Source organism: Callospermophilus lateralis, unplaced genomic scaffold (assembly GCF_048772815.1).
Source record: "Callospermophilus lateralis isolate mCalLat2 unplaced genomic scaffold, mCalLat2.hap1 Scaffold_1386, whole genome shotgun sequence".
In the NCBI taxonomy this organism is placed as follows: Eukaryota; Metazoa; Chordata; class Mammalia; order Rodentia; family Sciuridae; genus Callospermophilus; species Callospermophilus lateralis.
The window spans coordinates 177,122-199,847 of NW_027512541.1; the positions used below are offsets into that span (position 1 = coordinate 177,122).

Here is a 22,726-nt window from a genome sequence, read left to right on the forward strand (position 1 = left end):
AAAAAATCTGTGCTCTTGAAGTCATTCCTTGTATATTTGCCTTATAATGTTAACTAACGATTTTGTCTTATTAAAAAGAAAGACCGGGGCTGGGGGTTATAGCTCAGTAGTAGGGTGCTTTTTTAGCATGTACAAGGTACTGACTTTGATCCCCAGCAAAAAAGAATAGAAAAAAAAAAGAAGAAGAAAGAAAGGAAATCAAGTTCACAGTGAGGAAAATATATTGGGAAAACATTGTAAAAGTTTTCTGAATAAATAATCCTGTGTTGTTCCAGAAAAGAACTTTGTACCTGTTCGATAGTCAATGGAAATTGGCTTGCTGCTGGCTGGGCTGTCCCCACGGCCAGTGACAGAATACACTGTGATGGTGTAATCTACTCCAGGTTTAAGGTCACTGATGGTAGCTGTGGACTTGCTCCCAGGGACAGTGAACTCCTGAACAGGGCTCGTTCCTCCTGTGTGAAAAGGGATTAGTCCATAATGTGAGGGGCTTAGAGTTACTTGGGCATTACTGATTAATTAACATATTGAAAGCAGTATGTAAATCACATTTTATTACTTATTCCCCTTTAAAGAGTGTTATTAATAAATCCTGGACAGGAAGGTGTATTTATACACATACTAAACCTTCATAAGTATATAAAATAGGGAGAAAATTGCAATTAATGTTATTTTAACATTCTAACTTTGAAATGTTACTAAGCTGTAGATTAATATTAAAAGGGAGGAGAGGTAAGCCCTCACTCAAACTAGTATTTTATGTCCTTCATCCTTTTAAAGTTTTTTCATGGAATGTTTTTATGCTAAAAATTAGAGAATACAGAAAAGTAAAATGAAGAAAAAGTTAAAAATCATATTTGACCAGTGATAATATATTTGTGAACTGACAATCTTTTTTTCCTCAGTTCTGCTATTCCTCTTCTAGTTGTATTGGATCAACTTTTTCTCTTGATTTTATAACCAACTATATCATATGCAGAGTCCAGGTATTCATGGAATAGACAAGTGTCTGCAAGTGCGCTGCCAAAATTACTTTAATTTTATGTCCATTTTGAGCTTTTGGGTTCTTCACAGCAGATTTTGGTCTGCTTAAGAATGTGAAGCATCAAGTAGCCAACATACCTGTTTCTCCATAGGTGATCCTATAATATCTCACTGTAACAGCAGGGGCTTCCCAGCTGATCAGTACGCTGGTGGGGGTGGAGGCAATGACTTCCAGGTCCCTTGGGACATCAGAAACTAGAAAATACGAGGGACAAATCTTCACATCCATAACTTTCAAATGATAATTGGATTCTCGTTGCTCATTTTCCAGGTCATCATTTTTAGGTTTCTTTCATACAAAAATGTAAATACTGTATGAAATTAGTAGAACTAAAAGTTATGAACAATTCAAGGAAAGTGGTTAAGAGACTATTCAAATTGTGATAAAATGATTGTTTCAAGTTTATTGAAGGATTTTGTTCCTTCCACTTTTTATTTTAGTAAGACCATAGAAAAGTCACAAAAATAATAACAATGAATAGCCACCTGTCCTCCTCTTAAGTGTCTACTATTTGGAAACATTTGCAACATTTGCTTCTCTCTTAACATTAATAACCTAAAATGATTAACATCATTTCAGACTAAGATAGAGACATCAAGATGACACTTCTCCCCTAAGTGCTTCAGCATCTATCTTCCAAGAATAATGACACTATTATACTAAAATTATATTTTTAAGAGAACTTTGAAATGGTTTTCTGTATTTTAAATAAAACTTTTATAATTATAAACATATAAATATCTAAATCAGGTGAGAAATTTCTTGGGATAAAGAAATTATTTTCTTCACTATATTCTAAGAGGGAGATTTTCCTCCACACATTCTCTCACTGGCCTCTCTGTGTCTTTAACCATGATCTATTTTGGGGGGAGAAGATGACTCTGCCTACATAAAGCTAAGTTATTTCATAGACTGTACCGACTGTATGGGAAAGCCTGGGTTGCTCTGAAGAACAGACTACAAGTTACCTGTTGACTGTTGGCCAATCAAGGGGGAACTCTCCTCTCTGCCATAAAGAGCAACAATGCTGACCACATATTCTGTGCCTGGATTGAGGTTGGTGAGGGTGATGGAATTCCGAGAGGGGGGCACTCTATCTTCTCGGGATCTCCCAGCACTATGCTCAGGATGATGGCGAATCCAGTAGCCAGTGATGGCAGCTCGAGGAGCAATCCAGTGGACAGTGAAAGACTTGGGAGTGATGTCAGAAAATTCAATGCCAGATGGGGAATCAAGACCTATATTTTCCACCCATGAGAGGAAGAGGGGAAGAAAAAAGACAAGATACCATGAGCTTAACATGTGAGGAAGGTGGGAGGGAGTTACATCCACCCAACTTTTTATCATTTCTCATCAATGTAGTGAAGTGCCCTGAATCTTAGGTTATGAGGCACTGATTCAAAGCCACAGATGAATTTCAAAATCATATATTCTCAGTTCAAAATAGCCAATTCATGCATTTTTCTTTTTCTAAGCAATCCCTGTTATGTATACACATCATTACAGTAGTCTCTGTATCACATTTGAAGACCAGTGTTTAAAATACTGTGGGAAGTAATATTTTCAAGTGTTTCAATGTTCAAATAGTCCAGTTCCATCCTGTATCTCTCAAAGTAAGACAAGATCTGCCCACTGTCAAGTTAAAGAAGATACCAAAGAAGCTTTCTGTGCCCAAGAAGAGACTAATTTGTCAACAGAGTTAGTGGTGATGAAGCTGGACATAAATTTTCTAAAACTGAAGACATTATCCTGGATAGATCCAATGCAGGTAATCCTTTATGAATTGAGAACTTTTGAAAATTAATAAGAATTCAGTGTTCATTTTATTTAACCCATATTCAAATTATTTAACCCTTCTGGGACTTACAGCAAATTTTTATTTGAGTTGAAATATTCACTAATTCTATTTAATACTATACTCAAACAAAATTGTGATATATCAACTTCCTTTTGGGAAGTCCTTTTTGGACTATGAAGAACTAAACACACTAAAATAGGCTTTTTTAAGGGAAAACAATTAAAAGCATTCATATTTAAGAAAGAACATACTGTATAATGAAAAGAAATGTCCAGTAACTCTAAAATAATAGAGTTTATGAGATATTCTTCTTGGGAGTTTCATTTTGTTGTTTTGTTTTTGTTTTTCTGTTTTTTAAAGCATAGACAGCAAAGTTTCTGAACTAATTTCAGTCCACTGTGGAAGCAGGAGTAGAATGTCACTGACTGAATTGCTAATTATAAATTACTAATTGTTGAGTGAGGTGTCTTTTAATTTTTAAGACCACTGAAGAAAAAGTAATGACAAGGCTGCCCACACCATAATCACCACAAAAGACAAGGTGTATATTTAGAAGTAGTGTTTCATTTTGTTTTTTTAAAATCGGTAGGCAAGAGCTACTTGATAAGCATGTTGCTCCAAGACTCACATGTTTTCTGTCTTCCTTTAAGAGGTATGCTCTCGTGGTGTTCGTAGACACTGGAAACACTGACTAAATATTCAGTCCCAGGCAAGAGGTCTGAAGAGGCAAGTGAGACTCATTTTACACTTGTGCTTGAAGGTAGGAAAAACCAAAGTACTCCTGGGACTATTTCAACCGATACCATATACAAGCTTTTAGTCCTGCAAACTACTTACAACTATGTAAACATGGATACCTGGAGACGGTCTGTAAGCAGGTGATGATGAAGGGTCACCTTGCCCTGAGTCTTCTCTAAGCCCTGTCCTAAGTTCTTCCTCTGTATGACTTAGTTCTATCTGCACCTGATAGTGTGACCACTGGGAGCACAGGAGACAACTGCTATGGTATCATGGGTGATCACCGAGCCCTCCCCAAGACTCTACATGGTGGTTCACTATTTTCTAAAGCAGTTTTATAATGACACAATATACTGCAAATATTAATATATGTAGTTTGACAAGTTTTGACATATATTTAACTTATGGAACCTTCACTACATTTAACATAAAAAAATATAACCAGTACCACTGGACGTTTGGTTGGTGACAACCGCCCCCCACTTTACAAAGAAGAAAGCTGAGGCAAACAGAAATGATCATTTTTAAATGACTTGCCCAGGATCATTCAGTGATTGACCCAGGTCAGGACCAATGGTCTTAATAATGAAGCTTTATTGGAAAAGGGTAACGTGATAAAGGGATAACAATCAATTGAGCCATATTAATATATTTTAAAAGTTTAGCCTACATCCATGAGTAACCCTTTCTCCCATTTTGATATAGCCAAAGGGTACAGAGGAAGCTTTCCAACCTTTGAACTTCTGCTCACTATACCCTCATTCCCCTATATACTGTTGACTCTTCAGTCTTTCTGCAGAGGGTCCTACAAGGTTTGGAAAAGGACCAGAAGGGAGGGCTAAATGCTGGAACTTCACATCTTCCTTCCTAGTTGCCAGAGGCAATGTAACTTAACAACTGGGGACCTCAGTTGTTTCATCTTTAAAACAGGATAATAATAATTCTCTAAGGGGGAAATGGCTACCTTGAGGTCATAGCATTAGGACCAGAAGGTCTTAGAACACATGAACATGTAATAGGTATTGGTTGAGCAGGAACCAACATGCAATGCAGGGTTTAGTGTATATCAGGTGATGAGGTCACCAATGGTTCCAGAATGCTCTACAACAAAAATAGTGCTGTGGACGCTATCATGCAAATATAAGGATGTTCTCTTTCACCAGCCAGCAAGTAAGAAATCAAGATCATGGTCACACATAGCTGCCTTTCTTTGTGTTTTGCTTTCTAGAACATGTTGGAAAGGAAGAGGATGTTTTCAGACCATCATTGAGGAATGTCCCTAAATGTAAGCCATTTCTGCTTATGTGGAATCTTTGATGTTCTCACACATTGTACCACAATAGTGAAATATAATAAGAAATGTTTATGTGAAACACAGCACCTCATTGCAGCCTACTCTTATTTTCTTTAAAAAATATTCTGTTTCAAAATGGCAGGGACTAGAAAGAGACAATTTCCATAACTTGTTTAATGTCAGTTGTTTTCTAGGACCTCAGCCTTCTGAGAAATCCTGCCAACAGATGCTTTTTGAAGTACAAATTAAACTTCTGTCCTCACAATATCCTGATCTATCCCAAGCAATCAGTCACTGTTTTTAAGTTTTCAAATGATAAGTAGATTATCTGCTGATACTTTAACAAGAAAAAATGACAACACAACAGATATGGGGACACTATTTTCAATCTTCATTTTTTTTTCTCTTCTAAACACTTAGATTTAGTCAAATAATTTCTCTTGAAATTCACTTATTTTATGTGTTTAGTTGAAAGCAGAATGTGTTTGAAGTCTTGGAACATTACTTTTAGGGTTTTCCACTAAAGTTGTAGATATCAACAGTATATTGAGATAGCAATAAGTATTACGTCTTTCAGAATTTACAGAAGACTTTAGTTTGGAGCTCGTCTGCAGATCTTCTGCGTTAATTCTCTTTGAGAATTAATACATCTGCTCCAGGCTAGTGTTTATTCAACAGATGTACCCGACTGCTTACTTGTTAAGACCACTGCACTGTCTGATGGAGAAATCGACAACTCTGCAACATCGTCCTCGTTTTTCACAGGTGAGTAGCGCATCAACAGGTTGCTCAGCTCAATAGATGAAGGGGGTGCCCAGGTGACATGCATAGTGTCTGGACCAACATTGGTGAATCTCAGGTCCATGGGAGGAGGAACAGCTGGTTTCAAATAAAAAGGAAGATTATATTAATATGATTTTTAAAGTCAAAGCTCACAAATCCACTGAAAAGGTAAAAAAATCAATATTTCATGCCTAAAGGAAACAGAGTCATAATCATGCAAATAGTCTAATCTAAATCTAATCTAAGTCATGGTAGACTACTGTTAAAAAATCAAACACTACATTCAGTAATGTTAGGCCCCTTTAACCTTTCTGCCATCATCGATGTGTTCTAAAGAATCATTTTAATCTACTTTTAAATAGGTTGATTTTTACATACATGATGAATACCACTTAAGATTCTTTTATCCCAGGCCAAAGAGGCTTAAGTTGCCACAGAGCAAAAAGAAACATAGCGGGTATGTTCCAAAAAAAACAAACACACATGCACACAGACAAAAGACAAGAAGGTCCTAAATGTCCCCCAGAAATGAAATATCTATGATCTAATGGCATAGCCACAATTTCATTCCGTGAATTCTACTTACAAGTGAGAAGGGTTCATGCAAATTGGTTCTCAGCATGTTTCTTCCAATGCAGGGCAGAGAACCTTTAAGATGTTGCATGCTGGTCCCCAGACTGTGGTTAAAAAGGAGTTCCTTTACCTTATGATAGCAACAAAATCTAGCATATGCTGAAGTTTATTTTTCTTGTACATCAAAACAACCCCTTCCGTTCTACTGTAAATTTTGATGGCTTTTTAGTCAGCTACAAAAAAGGAACATGGTGGAGTTTATCCAGAGGTAGAAGGAAGAGTGTAATGGCATATTCTGGAAGTACCTTTCAGCATGAACTGGTGTTCATCCTAAAATTTGGTATTTATGTTAGGAATTTTTTAAAAAATGCTAGGTCTACAAATTTAACTCACCTCTGCTGGTTTGTATTTACTAGATCCGACATCTAGATTCCTCTAGTTTTATGCATACTTGCAGTTTAAATGAAAGTGCACTTAAGACTCTTTGCATACGACTTCAATTAGTCAGGCATATGCTTTAGATTCCTTAGGCTCAATCCCTCCCGTCTTCATCTCTGTGGCCAATTTCTGGCTTCTCCCTTGAAACATTCATATTTAACCAGAGTGGCTGTTGGCAGCATGCAACACCATCCATGTGTCAAACACAGAAGTTTTTAAAATTCACCCGTTTGCTGTGTCAGTGTAGTAGGGGCACTTCTCTGCCATTAATGAGAGTGATAACGCTGATGTCATAGTCAATGCCGGGTTCCAGCCCTGTAACTGTGTAGTATCCTACTGAGGAGTCCACAAAATCTTCAAAAATAGGGATCCCTTCTCCTGCTGCAACTACTGTGATGCGGTACCCAATAATGGTGGAAGAGTTTAGCGGGGTCCACCTCAGGCCGATGCTTGAATCGGTTATATCAACAAAGCTTAGGTCAGTGAGTTGGGGCACCTCTATTTAGTTACAAAGCGAAGAGGGGGCAACAGGAAAAGAGAAGCAAAAAAAAAAAAGAGGAAAAAATAAAGCAGTGTATATCAGGTTATCTATAGTCAAACTGATAGAATGGTAAAGCAATGATGGTAATATGCAATCTATTTCAAATGATCTGAAAAGATGTCCTAAGTATCATGAATAGTTTGCTTTCCTGGGAAAATAAAACAGGTTACAATATTCTTTTAGGGATTTTCTTGCATTTGGAAACAGTAAAGTTTGACTTCTAAACAGTAAAGTTTGACTTCTCAGATTCCTAAAAATCATAGGCCAGTTTAGGATGTCAAAACCATGAACCCAGACACAATATCCACATTAAGTATCAGCAATGATTTAAAAAAAAAAAATCTCAAGCTGTCTCAGTAGGAAAATCAAAGCTTGCATGAAGGTTTTAAAAAACTGGCTGATGAATTGGTTTTTGCCTCATACAAAACTCATGTCAACATCATGGTGATAATACTAATGCATTATGGATGTATGGTGTGAAAAGTGCCTTTCCCAAAAAAGCACATTCGGGCCAAGGACAGACAGGCTTGCGTCCAAGGCCACTGCCAATCTTTTAATTCATAATCAAAGTTATTTAATTAGCATTAGTAAACACATACCAAACAGTGCCAAAGGGGAAACAGTCTGTGCAGTAATTTCATTCTGTCATCATCCAATTTTGGACAAACAATGAATGTATCCCTAGATAGGTCTTTTCTTTCAATTCATAAGAAGGAATGCCCTGTGGGTGTGGCCTTGATTTCCTTCTTCATCCTCTTTTCCCTCCTCCAATTTTAAAAAAGACTTTGAAGTTGCAAGATAAGGAACTGGATATTGTCAACCATACATTATATCTGTGCTCACACATGGAGACAAAAAAATATTTTATAGATGGCTGCTAAAAGCAGAAACTGACTGTAAAATCAGGCACAGATGTCCCGATGGGATGCATTTACCATATTACTTTTAGGCCGTCAGTACTGAGTACAGACACATGACATTTTAATAATTTCCACGTGAGCAAACAGTAGAGAGTTCATGCCACGGTTGCCACTCCATTACATACTCATAGCAACAAAGAGCATCCCAGTGAAGCATAGACAGTGAAGTAGTGTTATCAGCAAGCCTTTGTCCAAACAGTCATTTTGACTGCGTAGTTTTGGAAAGTGCGGTTGGGAGGTTGGCATTAAATCCCAAACACACTTGACACACTCAGCCATCTGGGGATTAAGATTCTAATCCCTTCTTATTGAAACTGCCACTCTGAGGAGAACAGCTTATTTTTTTATTACCTGGGATGATGGTATCAGAGATAGGGACACTTTCCTTGTCATCTTTGACAGTGTAAACACTGACATTGTATTCCAGGCCGGGACTCAGATTTTCAAAAGTGCAAGAACTCTGATCCGCATGAACCATTTCTTCCAAAGCATTACCCTGCTGTCCGCTTGTAGGGGTGGTGGTGATTCTATAGCCAGTGATACCTGGAAAGAACAGAAAGGAGGAAGTTACCACAGAGCATTGATGACCCACAGAGGATTAAATAAGACTCCATGGTGAACTACGAAGGAGATTGAATGTTTATTAAGGATTCTACTGCTATTCAACCCTTTGAGGTTGACCAAGAGTTTGAGTACAGTCAAGAAAATCTTGTGTTAAATAAAATAAGCTCAGAACAGAAAGACAAAACTGTGTATTCTCATTCATTTGTGGAAATTATAATGTTGATCTTATAGAAGAAGAGAGTAGAATGGAGATCACTAAAGACTAGGAAGAGTAGCAAGGAAGGGAGATACAGAAAGGTTAGATAATGGGCCGGGCACAGTGACAGCCAGTTTGGGAGGCTGGAGGATCTTAAGTTTGAGGCCAGCCTCAGCAATTAAATGAAGCCCTAAGCAGCTTAGTGAGACCCTGTCTCAAGATAAAAATTTTTTAAAAAGGGGGCTGATGATGTGGCTCAGTGGTTAAGCACCCCGGGCTTAATTCCTGTTACCAAAAACAGAAAGAAAAAAGGCAGGAAGGAAGAAACAAGGAGGGAAGGAAGAAAAATAAAAAGGTAGGTAGGTAAGAAAATGGTGCCAGAATACAGGTAGATAGGAGGGATTCGTTTTAGCGTTCTACAGCCCAGCAGGGTGACTATAGTCTATAATGATTTATAATATATTTTGAACTAACTAGAAGAGACTGAAGATGCCCAACACACAGAAATAATAAGAGGAGATGGAGAAGCTTATTTGATCATTACAGACTGTATCTATGTATTAAATTATTTTACTGTACACCCAAAATAGGTACAAATTTTGTGGGTCAACTACAAAAAATAAAGCTACCTTTCAGTAACAACAGAAAAGAAAGGAAATCTTGGAAAAAGGGGAAATGATGACCAAATTCCTCTCCTCCTACCACTCTCCCCAGCTTTCTCTTAATGATCAAGTCTCAGTAGGACTGTTGAGGGCCATCCCATTTTACCTGCATGGTACAAAACACTCTCTCGACCTATGGAATTTTCAGGAAGAGAAACCAAGGTGATGCCATTCATTCTAGAAAAAGTCTATAAATTATTTAAGACTTCAGGAATCATGGAAATTGGGCAGTAAAAGAATTGAGGGAGAGAAGGGAGAGATTCAAGTAGATGGTGACAACTAGAGATCTTCAGGACCCGAAGATAAGAGGTGGAAGAGTGATGATGTTAAACTTTCCAAAGGACAAGGAAACAAGGGTCTATTTTATCATTAGGAACAAGGTGAACACTAAAGTGTTATACAAGGAAATCCAGCTGGATGGGAAAAAATATTTAGGTCATTGTATTGGCTTGTGATCATCTGATGAGGCCATTGAGACTGGAGATTAATGACTAGCTGCCAGCCAGCATGAAACTCCCCAGCAGAAAGTTTCAAAACCAGAGTAACTCAGTTGGAAACTGGGTAGCTTTGGCTTAAACTATGTGTTCATATATTTAAAAACAAACAAACAAACAAAAAAACACCAAAATCATTCTAGACTTCAGAGGGAGATTAGAAAGGATATTTTGAGCTACTTTTACCTTGTGTGATTGTATAAACTGATCAGACTTAGAGATAATTACCTCAGTTTTATACCCACATAGCAGTAGAGGTGTGCAAAAAATACTTCTTACAGGTTTTTATTTTTGTACCAGGGATTGAACCTAGGGGCAATTAGGGGCAATGTACCCCTGAGCCACATCTGCAGCCTTTATTTTATTTTTTTATTTGAAATCCTTGGGATTGAACCCAGGGCCTTATGCATGTGAGGCAAGCACTCTATCAATTGAGCTATATCCCAGCCTCTTTATTTTTTTTTAATATTACATTTTATTTTAGAGACAGGGTATTATTGAATTGCTAAGGGCCTCACCAAGTTGCTGAAGCTGGCTTTGAACTCACCATCCTCCTGCCTCAGCCTCCTAAGTCACTGGGATTGCAGGCATGTGCCACTGCACCCAGCTACTTCTTACAAAAATTTTAACAGTAAAATAAGTACGAGTTAAGTAATAAACTAGATATATTCCTCAAGTTAAGTATAACAGGTATGGATGCAACCAACATTAGCTGAAACTTTGGTTTAGTATAAAATCTTGGTTTTGGAAACCCTCCAACTGGTCCCAGTCCTACCTGGGGTGGTGATCCTCTCCCAGGACACAGTAAGCTCGCCAGTATCAGGGTTGGCCTCCAGGTGCAAGTTGGTCAGTGGAGACAGTGCTATGCAAAAAGAAAATGTTAAATTAAAAATGAGAGCTCACACAAAGGACTTGGCCAGAGGAATGTTTCTTCCCCTTCTTTCTTTTCCCTTTATCCCTCCCTGCCTTCCTTCCAGAATTGGTGAAATTATAGAAGTCATAGTATGAAAACATGGTGCACGATTATTTTGTACTACTAATGGAATTATTTCCAACTTTCCAGCTTGCAAATACTCTTGACATGGAAAGAACATATCTTATGCCCCAAAATACCTGGCATGGGTTGGATCCGCTCTTCCAAATTTCTAAATAGTAGGTCGGGATAAGATTTTCCCCCCATACTATTCTTATAAATAGTGCTATTGACAGATTTTTAAAAGTAGAACAGTTTGAAAAGCTAAAAGAAAAGAAAAAAACACAAGAACTCTCCCTACGTGTCACCACTCTGTTGACAATCGGCTGTTCGATTTCTTTCCCATCTCTCAGGACTTGGACGCTGTAATCATATTCCACTCCTGGAGTCAAGCCAGACAGGACAATGCTTCCTGAGTCTGAAGTCACTTCTCGTGGGGCCTCACCTCCCTGGCTTGGTCGCACACCCAGCTAGAGGGAGGAGAGCACATAAACACAAAGGACAAGCATTTCTGGTTAAATAATAGTTAAATTATAATCTAGATACATGTTGAGAGGTTGTGGTTAGACTTTATATATCATGGCTCCTCAGAAACACACAATGTACTTTCACTGGGGAGGCACTGGGGACGTGCCGTAGCTCTATTTCCAACCTCAGCTGGAAATTCCCTAGATTGGACCCAGGGTGGAAGAGGTATCGTCCAAATAGCACTAAGGTATCTTCCAAATGGCACTAAGGTAGTTTGTGATGGAAGGTTCCAGAGAAATGCCTGGAACCTTCTATTAAAAATGCTGATTTGCTTGATAAAGGACCTTCTGGTATAAACAGGGGGCTTTGGGCCACATGATATAGTTCACTTCTATTTTCTTTTGTGTGAGAGGAAATTCCCTAGGCACTCTATTAAATGAGTTATTTACATCTAGTTCACTTTTCAGTTGCCATTTCAGGGCACCAGCCTCTGTAGTACCTCTTATTAAAACACACACACACACACACACACACACACACACACGCACATACACACACACACACACAAACCCTCCTGTTGAAGACATTATGTTCATAGTTCCAGCTGCAGGATATGTTCCAAAAGAAGAATTAAAATAAATGTGCCCATAGTTATGGTGTTATGAAATGGTGTTAGACCTCAGAAAAATCCTTCATATGCTACACAGCATCTGAAGGTTAGATTGATGCCATTAAAGGAAATCCACAAGGTACATTGGCACACTTCAAAAAGGAGTCTCAATAAGTGGCCTAATCATCAATATGGCCATTACATACTCAAAAAGGAAATGACCTCTGGCTTATTTTTAAAACAATCCTGGGGGTTTAGTCTTAATTTCCAGTCTTGATGAATTATTTCTTCCTCCATTCTCTACATAAACAACAAAAGTAATTCTTTCAAGCATATTCATTTGTATTCATCATTTCCCTAATATCATTACTTTAAAGAACATGAATCCAGATATCTACAGGGGAGACCTCAATCTTAAACTCTATTAAAGAGATTTACCGATGGGGCTTTGAACAAGTCAAAAGGAAACTGATTGGATGAAAGTGTGATTTTTAAATGACTCCAAGTTTAATTGTCCTCCCCAAATTGGCTTTTGTGAACTGCTTGGCACCCATTTAGAACAACATATCAAATGGAGTTCTCCTACATTTTTCTTAAATGTAGTTCCCTGGGGGAAAGGATAGAGAAAATAAAAAGAGCAACAACTAACAGGTCCATGCTAATGTTTTCTCCTTTGCAAAGCACACACACACCCTCAGTCCATCCTTGCAGCAACTGAACAAGGTAAGCAAGGGGATCCTCCAGGTGTGAACAGAGGCAGGTGACAACACCCAGGTCTCCTCTCCTGAACCACTTCTATCTACTGCATGCAAAAATAGGATGGCTCTATCAAGCCTGCATTGCAAGAATTTAGGAACATTTGCAGTTTACCTTAAACCCAATCCTTGGAACAGGGATCCATGTGATCACAATGGTGGTCTCAGTGACCTCTGTGTTGAAAGGTGGAATGGAGCTCGATGGCTGCACTGTGAAATGAACCAACACATGTGTTCAACACCTTCAACTCGTAAATGATGGTAGAAAATGTAAAAAAAAACAAGTATCTTTATCTAGAACTTGAGTTTAATGAACCAGTAGATGGAGAAGGAGTTACTTCATCAGGTGGGAAGAGCAGTGCTTCTCAATGATCAATGTGCCACACAAATAACCTGGTGAAAATCCAGGTGCTGATTCTGGAGGTCCAGCATGGGGTTGAGGAGCTAGCTTTTCAAACCGGCCAATGATGCCAACTCTGGTCTGTGAATCACACTTGAGTATAACAGGTGGCTAGACAACACTCCTTAGATTCTGTGACTTGTGGCTTTTCATTAATGTTGGGATTTGAGTTTGGTGACAATAAATTTTCTTATAACAGAATAAAGTCCCTTATAAAATATGTAACTGGTCACTGCAAACAGAGGATCATTTGGTTTCTTAAACATTAAGAACAATGGTAAAATTACAGATGTGATCTAAAAATAGCTTTTTGCTGAATTTTCCACAATGGTGACCAATATTCTTGGTTGTGGTAATTGATGCTATATAAAAGTTAAAAAAATTCTGAAATCATGAATGTATCTTAATTGTAAAAATTCATCCTTTTAATATGTGATTGTTCATTCATAAGAATTCTATAGAAGTTTAGTATCCTACCACTAGAATTAGAAATCATAACAAAGGTTTATTTTGCATCTCCTAGCATCCTAGCACCAGTTATTTCCCTTAGTGAAAATATTCTTTAAAGCAAGGGATTAGACAAAGAGGAATGAAGGGAAGGGAGTGGGAATGGGAATAGGAAAGACAGCAGAATGAATTGGACATAACTTTTCTATGTTCATATATGAATACCACCAGTGAAACTCCATATCCTGAACAACCTCAAAAACCAGAATTGAATTAGAATAAGTTATACTCCATATGTATATAATTTGTCAAAATACACTCTATATCATGTATATCTAAAAAGGACAGGGCTGGGGATGTGGCTCAAGCGGTAGTGTGCTCTCCTGGCATGCGTGCGGCCCGGGTTCGATCCTCAGCACCACATACAAACAAAGATGTTGTGTCCGCTGAAAACTAGAAAATAAATATTAAAAAATTCTCTCTCTCTCTCAAAAATAAAAATTAAAAAAAAAAAATAAAAAGGACAAATTTTTTAAATGTCTTCAAAAAAGCGAGGAGGAGAAAGAGCATGTGTACACAGTTAAGGCACGCACTCCCAACAGCCTTGCTAATTTTTGTTATAAACTTAGAAAGATGAGGCTTTGGAAGCCAAGAAGTTTGAGTTGGGTGAATTAAGTTCAAGGGTTTGGAGCACATTAGTAGCCCTGGGTTATGCCTTCACAGTTCCTTCCATTTTATGTCCCAACCAAACTCTGTTCTCACTGGGAAAAATAACTACTGAAAACATGTTTCAAAGAGGGTCATGTAACTTTTGCCAATTGATTAAAGCAAACATCCTGCATGTTCTGTGAAATATATGTCACTTTAGAATGGAAAACTATGAATTTTATACATGAACTTTGATAGCCATGTGGCCTGGAAATATGTACCCTCAATGAAATTAAGATTCAAAGAATATTTGGATTTCCAACCAACTTTGAATTTTTACCCGCATGAGAGTCAGTGTATTATTCTAGGACTTTTAAGTATACCTAGATTTACAAGTTAGATAATTATTCTGCTAGAGAATACTTTGTTTTCAAAGATAATTTAATGGCTAAGATACTAAATATATTTATAAATAAGTTTCTATATATTCGAAAATAAATATACTTTTCCCTGAGACCTTTCTGTTAATAATCTGGTGAAGTGCTTTATTAAACATACAAAATTCTTGGAAAGGTTATTTATTAGAAAGAACTTTTTTTTTTATTTCTAGAAAATTGAACATTGGCTGACATTATAGAGAATACAGAGTTTAAGAGAAAGATAGTTTTCTGTTCTATAAACCTAAATATTTCAGGACTGTTTTGTTTTATCCTAAGTGGAGTCTATTGTATTAATAAATTGATTTTCTTTCCTTATTTTTCCTTTTCCTTAAACAAAAGAACCAAGTCCATAACAGTCACACATGCCAAGATGTGGAAACATTGAATTTATTATGTACTTCATAATGTCATTTTAGTTGTTAACTCCTTTTGAAAAAAAATTTTGATCTTTTAATAATTTGGCCAGTGGTGTGATTTTAGAGTATACTTTTTGAATAGAAATAAAGCTAGATTTCTTTTTCCAAACTGACAGAATGCTTAGGCTGATGAGAAATAAAACTGGGTATTTAATTATTACCTTTGTCTATTTGCCTAAGATTCGGCACCATTTAGAAATGTGTTTGTTTTACGTCATGTCATATGGCCTTTGGAATGTTGTTTTCTTCTCAGATAGCAGAGTCTTTGGTAATGAAACTTTCACAAATTAGAATTTTCTTTAAAGGAAACAATATAATCAGTAAATGAAGTTTGTATTCTGAATTACATTGTCTGTGTTAAAGCAATTTCACAATTGTTTCACAATTTTCCTTTGAAAATAAAGAAGAAAACAGATTAAAGAGATTTTTAAAAAAATGTTAATTATAAACATTTGTGTTTCTCATTTGAAGAACAATAATAATCATCTAAGAAAGAATTTGTTAGATTGATTTCCAGTGTCAGGAGGTGAAAGGCTTAACCAAGCCCAGATCATTTTTATTATAGTAATATTAGCTGATAAGCAATCCATTTTTAATGATGACATCCATGAACATTAAATTTTAAATTGGAGTGAATACTCTATATAACCAAATCTCAACTTTTAAAATTTTTAGGTACATGTGGTCCTGTCCAAGTAATTATCACTGAGACCCCCAGTCAGCCCAACTCTCACCCCATCCATTGGAATGCACCAGAACCATCTCACATCACCAAGTACATTCTCAGGTGGAGACCTGTGAGAATCCATCCAGAAACCCTGAACATTGAGTATCCCGACCTCACCAAATTCTGATATGTTTCTTTTGTTTGTTTCTAGCTTTTGAGTCAACAGATCTGATTAACTGTCAGTATGTTTTCTTAGTAAGAATATGTGGTCAATCAAATTGACTGTTTTTTTTTTTTGTATTTAGAATTTAGAAATTTATGTTGCAAATGATCTTTGCAAGGAATTAGAAATGATAGCATAAACTTAATCTTGCCCAATGTGGGAAGATAATCTAATTTTTTTGCATGTCTTTCAACTCTATTAAAGGAAGAACTTATTGGGATCCGTCCTGTAAATTAATTCCTTTCTTTTTTGATCCACTTTTTAAACCATATTTTTGTTTTTTGGTTTGTTTTGTGTGTGGTACTGAGGATCAAACCCCAGGCATCCTGCATGCCAGGCAAGTGCTCTACCACTGAACCACATCTCCAGCCTGATTCATTGTTTCAAGCATTAATTTTATCTCCTAAGGTTATTTAGATAGAAGAGAAAGAGATGATGAGAGGAAGGTGCAGATGAGGGATGATAGTTGGTTTATTTAAAGAATGAGCCCTGTGATTTTCTAAACATCTAGAAACTGAAGAAACCATACGAAGGAAGATAATGTCCATTAAGCTTTAGTTTTTCTTACCCTCTCAAACCTACCCCAGTACAACTTTTAAGTTCATAACATGATTTGAGGAACAGTACTTTAAATACAGGAGAAAATGACTATTAAAATGAAAACTTTTCGATTGTTTCCTTATGAGTATATTTTCTAATCTTTTCTTCTGATACCTAATTTTAAAAGCTCACATTGAATACAAGTTTACTACCAATTTGGAGCTAATTTTAATGACTAATTTCAAAATTTTTCACAGTGTATTTAAGTTAAAATTTAAATTCAAAGGATACTAGGATCACTTTCATTTATCCCCAAAATGTAAATGGGCACTTGAGCATTTGAATTAAATCTGTGAACTGGTTGATTGGGCAATTAAAAAGAAAAATCACTGGGGATACAAAATGTATTTTGATACTCATACTACTTTGAATATTTATATTTAAAAGGATTTCGTCTTGTTTGCAGTTAGGGTGTTTCTTTTCCACACATTCTATTGCATTGAGCTTTGTGATCTATGACATATTAATGAAGTTGAACAGGATGTGAAAATGTAAACCAGGAGCAAAAGATTAAATAAACTGAAATTACATTCTTCTATAGTCTTGCCCAAAGTTGGCTGACCACTTTTGATGGGATAGTTTGTATCCAAGAATGAGTCACAAAACCAGACCAGTTGAATCTTGTTTGTGCTGTCCCCAGAATCTGAATCACAAAAAGAGTATGGTGCCTTTGGACACTTCTGCAGGGCAAGAAACTTAAATTGTATCCCATCAACTTAAAAGATGATAGAACATATTTTCCATTTTAGAAAGGAAGCTATCTCTGCTTATTGTAAAAGTGGAAAAAAAGTGGGCAAGATGAAAATTTAGGATATCATAATTGTATTCACCAATATTAAGTAATTGCTCTGACCAAAGCAAAGGTGTTCAGTGCTTGCAAATTCATAACCTCCAGCATGTCACATAATTCTTGGTTTTTCCACCTCTAAAATGAGAGCAGTAATACCAACACTACTGAGTAGGATGCAGGGAGGTGAAGATCAGTGGGAGAAAACAAGCAAAACAGCACAGAGCTATAAACTCCCAATAAATAATACTTATAATACAATTATTAACATCAACAAACTTTACTACTAGCCCCTGTTCTGAATTCAGTTTTCCACAATCGTCCTCTAGAGTGGAGCTGAAAATCTCCTCATTTGTCTTTGAAGATTGCTCACCCTCATCTCTGAATGTGCATCCTTGCAAACTCTTGTGTGATTTTTTCTTTTTTTAAATTTCATTTAAATTTTCAGAAAATTTCTGTGGGCCGTTGGAAAGAAGCTACCATTCCTGGTCACTTAAACTCCTACGTCATTAAAGGCCTGACCCCAGGAGTGATATATGAGGGGCAGGTCATCAGTATTCAGCAGTATGGCCACAGAGAAGTGACATGCTTTGACTTCACCACCACCAGCAGCAGCACTCCCAAAGGGACCAGTACGTACCTAGCATCCTCGTGTCTACATCTGGGTATCCCAGACTCGGGCTCCCTGCAGGACCTGCTTCATTCTCAGTTCAATTCCTTCTGTGAATGGCACCTACATTTTTTAAATTACAGTATTCTTCAGACAAGAAGGGTGAACATTCTAGAAAACTCAAGGACTGCTCTCCCCCTTTCTGTGGCACTCTAGGCAACACTGTGACAGGAGAGATGACACCTTTGTCACCGGTAGTGGCCACGTCTGAATCTGTGACTGAAATCACTGCCAGCAGCGTTGTGGTCTCATGGGTCTCAGCTTCCGATACTGTGTCTGGATTCCGGGTGGAGTATGAGCTGAGTGAGGAGGGAGATGAGCCACGGTACCTGGGTAAGCTAAACACATTGTCTCAGGACAGGTTTGGAGGGGTGATGGGTAGACCCCCTGGGGACAGGGCATCACACGTGGTCTGAACACTCTCCCCTCTGATAAAAGTCAGGGAGGAGCTAACCATTTACAGAACTGGCTGGGTTCCTGTGAGCAAAGACACTTTGTCCTGGTCCCTGATGTGAGCTTCACTGAGCACCAAGTATTTGCCTGGACATAGGTTTGCCCAACAGAAGCTATTTTCTCATGGCAGTGATTGTATATGAGGACTACCTCTGAAGATGGTAGCTTTGAAGAGTGCTCAGGTCCTTTGCTTATGCTATCCAGATTCCCCTGGTTAGAGATCTTTTACAAAGTTTGTTGAGAGTGATTCTATATCATGTACAACTAAAAGAATGAGAAGCTGAACTCCATTTATGTATGATGTATCAAAATGCATTCTACTGTCATGTATAACTAATTAGAACAAAAAAAAGTAGACCTTTCAAAATTACTTATCTGAATTCACAACATTTGGAACTAAAGTTGTTTTCTTAAAGCTATATTAATTGTTGACTAGAAACCAAATGTGTTCATTCACTAAAGCACGTCAGTTAGGAAACATGAAATCATTAAAGCACATAGACAAATACAATGACCTAACCTGAAAATGAAAATTACAAAAAAATGTAGTAAAATTAAGTGGATTATAATCATTTAAAATCTATTAAAATGCTTATGATATAGAGCTTCTCATCAAAGTAAAAACATAAGCAAATTACATTACTCATCTCAAAACTAGGAATAGTTTATATAAATAGCTAATGTGAATGCAGTATTTGTGCCACTAATGTACGCAATAAAATTACAAACCAATAAAAAAAAAAAAAAAAAACAAAGTTTGTTGAACTCATTCATGGGACCAGCATCCAGGTCAAGACAAAGAATATCCCTCCCACTCCGAATCCCATCACTTTTTGCCCATTGCTGCTACTAGGACTTATAATCACAGAGCTATTTTCAAAAATTTGGGGGTGGATTATTAAGACTATGCATCTTTAGGAGAAGATTTTGGAAAAATGAAAGAAGAAATATCCCATGGTACATTAATAATCACTGATGATCTTTTACTACATCTCCTTCTAGTCTTTTCCCCCCTGTGATATGTAGTTCTTCTTGTATCAGCTGTGGAGGCATTGGTTTGCTTTGATCAGTGACCTTTCCTTTTTTATTCCAAAGAACTCCCGAGCACGGCCACTTCTGTGAGCATCCCTGACCTGCTTCCTGGCCGAAAGTACATTGTAAATGTCTATCAGATAGCCAAAGACGGGGAGCAAAATTTGATCCTGTCTACCTCACAGACAACAGGTACCTGTGTGCTACGTGGTGTTCAAGGAATCCTTTTGTACAAGCAGGGCTATAGCAAAGTTGCCCAGCTGCCTCACTTCCTCCTTCCTTTCTTTGTTAGCTCCTGATGCCCCTCCTGACCCTACTGTGGGCCAAGTTGATGACACCTCCATTGTTGTTCGCTGGAGCAGACCCCAGGCACCAATCACAGGTGGGTTTAGCCTTGTTCTTTGGCTTCTTTGTTAATCTTTATGGCTAAGTGTGGCAAGAGCAGATTCATACTGTGGATAAGTGTAACATTCCATTTTACTAACTCCTTACACACACATACACACACACACACACACACACACACACACACACACACACACACCCCTGCAAAGGCAGCTCATTGGCCATTACAGCAAGCATTTCCAGGGCTGCAAAGGTGTGGCATTTCTGAAAACCTTACACTAAGACTTAAAGAAGAACTAAGTTGCCTATTCAGCCTCATAATAGAGGTTCCTCAAAGACCAGACAGGGCTTGAGAGCTCTGTGTTCAGGCTGGTTCATTAATTGCTTCCATAATCCAGAGCTCAAAGAAGAGAAATCAGCCTAGCATGAATATTTCCACCTACTGGCTTTTCTAATTGACAGTTATTAAGTATCTCATGTCTTCAAGGATGATATTTATTATTAAAAAGGTTTGTATGGCTCTTCTTATTTTATCTTTGTGCTGAATAGTCATTAGAAGTGGTAGCATTGAAAGAATCAAAAAGAATCTTGCTGATTCTTAACTAATCAAGCAAGGTGTAAGGGTGACTAGAGAGGGGAGGATTTATGATTTTCTTAGCCTCTGTTTTATAAAACAGCCCTCATACTTTTCTCCGGACCCTGCAGGGTACAGAATAGTTATGCACCATCAGAAGAGGGCGGTAGCACTGAGCTCAACCTCCCCGAGACTGCCAACTCTGTCACCCTCAGTGACTTGCAGCCTGGAGTTCAGAACAACATCACCATCTATGCGGTGGAAGAAAACCAGGAGAGTACTCCTCTCTTCATCCAGCAAGAAACCACGGGCACCCCACGGTCAGGTAATGCTCCCCTGGGGCAGCTAGATAACAGGTAGACCTCCTGGGATCAAGTTCATTCCATTAGCCTTCTGGGGAGAACTGGAGTACACAGACTAAGGGTTGATTGTCCCTGAGAGAGGGTTGTTTTCTCTCTGTCAGAAGTTCCTACATTCAAATCATCTGAAACTAAGGATATTCCGCTGAAGTGTGCACAATACAAGTTAGGGAGCTTATCAAAGACAGCTATTGGAACTACTAGTCAAAAAACAATTTTACCATCAATTTTTCTTATTTTTTTCCTCATAAGCCTAGGGTCATTTTATCTGTTGCTCTTCATTATTATAAAATAGTTCAGTAAGATAAGACCATCTTATCGTTTGGGCAGGTACTGTATTTTTTTATGTTTAACTTCTCTCTCCAAATTGATACCTCTTATGCTGTAAACTCATACATTTACCTATGTATTTTAGACACAAAACTTCAAATTTCATAATGTAAGCAGTATGACTGAACTGTGAAAATCTATGCAAAAAAGCCAATTATCTGGTTAAGAGACAAAATTTAGCAGTGCTCTGGAGGGTAGCCCCATGAAGTGCCTAACATGTCCAGGAAAATGGCCTTAAAGACAGTTTTCAGCTGGCCATGGTGGTGCACGTCTGTAATCCCAGCAACCTGAGAGACTGAGGCAGGATTTCAAATTCAAGGCCAGCCTCAGCAACTTATCCAGGCCCTAAGCCACATAGTGAGACCCTGTCTCAAAATAAAAAAAAATTAAAAGGGCTGGGGATGTGGCTAAATGGTAACGTTTCCCTGGCTTAAATTCCCAGTACAAAAAAGAAGTTGGAATTGTGAATGACTTGCTGTTTCTTCTCTGTTAGATAAAGTTCCCCCTCCTAAAGACCTGCAGTTTGTGAAAGTGACAGACGTGAAGGTCACCATCATGTGGACACCCCCTGACAGTGCAGTGACCGGCTATCATGTGGATGTGATCCCCGTCAACTTGCCTGGGGAGCATGGGCAGAGGCTGCCTATTATGGGCAGAGGCTGCCTATTAACAGGAACACTTTTGTAGAAGTCATGGGGTTTTCCCCCCCAGGGCCACCTATTACTTCAAGGTCTTTGCTGTGAACCAGGGGAGGGAGAGCAAGCCTCTGACTGCACAACAGACAACCAGTATGTACTCTTCCTACCTGTGTCTGCCCCACCCCAGCTTCTCCACCCTCACATCTGACCTATGTGGAAGTGCAACCTTGCTCTTCTATTAACCTCCTGGGTTTACAGCTTAGCAGTAGAAAAATGCCCAACAGGGAGACTGTGTATTGAATGTAAAGCTCACTAAACTTGGAATGAAAATTCAGATAAGCTCTGTGGATGGTAAATGGTAATCCATTTCCAATACTCAGGGGAATGGCACTAAGAGAACCTAATTTCCTTTGCTAATGGAAACATGGTTAAGTAATTTGAGTGCATTTTTTATTTAATAAATATATCTAGATCTAAGTTAAATTGTAAACTACTAACACTTTTATAGTAGAATTTTAGAATTGTAGTTGCTGGGCTAGGGATGTAGCTCAGTGGTGGAACACTTACCTAATATGTTCAATTTCCAACACTGCAAAAAAAATGTGGAAATGAATAAGTGTCTACTATTTTGAACACTGAGTTGTCTGCTCAGTTCTAGCGAACCACTCTACTCATATTTAATCTTCATTTTAATCTTATAAAGGAAAATATTATTATCTCTACTGGATTCAGAAAGAAACTTAAACATTTTTGAAGTTCTGCAAGTTTTAAGGTCATAGAGCTAAGAAGAGATAGAACTGGTTCTAAAACCTGACTTTTTGATTCTGGACTCCCTGTTTTCAATT

General features: G+C 37.8%; 1 protein-coding gene across 1 annotated transcript in view; it reads right to left on the reverse strand.

The window, feature by feature from the left end:
* Positions 1-18,127, reverse strand: part of LOC143389447 (fibronectin-like) — a 36,275-nt gene extending 18,148 nt beyond the window's left edge. The window contains 12 exon segments of the mRNA XM_076842499.2: positions 291-455; positions 1,123-1,239; positions 2,014-2,283; positions 3,472-3,561; positions 5,572-5,754; positions 6,896-6,931; positions 6,934-7,167; positions 8,482-8,673; positions 10,822-10,908; positions 11,321-11,489; positions 12,968-13,062; positions 18,121-18,127. Coding sequence (XP_076698614.2) covers positions 291-455; positions 1,123-1,239; positions 2,014-2,283; positions 3,472-3,561; positions 5,572-5,754; positions 6,896-6,931; positions 6,934-7,167; positions 8,482-8,673; positions 10,822-10,908; positions 11,321-11,489; positions 12,968-13,062; positions 18,121-18,127 — 1,645 coding nt within the window.
* Positions 18,128-22,726: the final 4,599 nt, after the last annotated feature.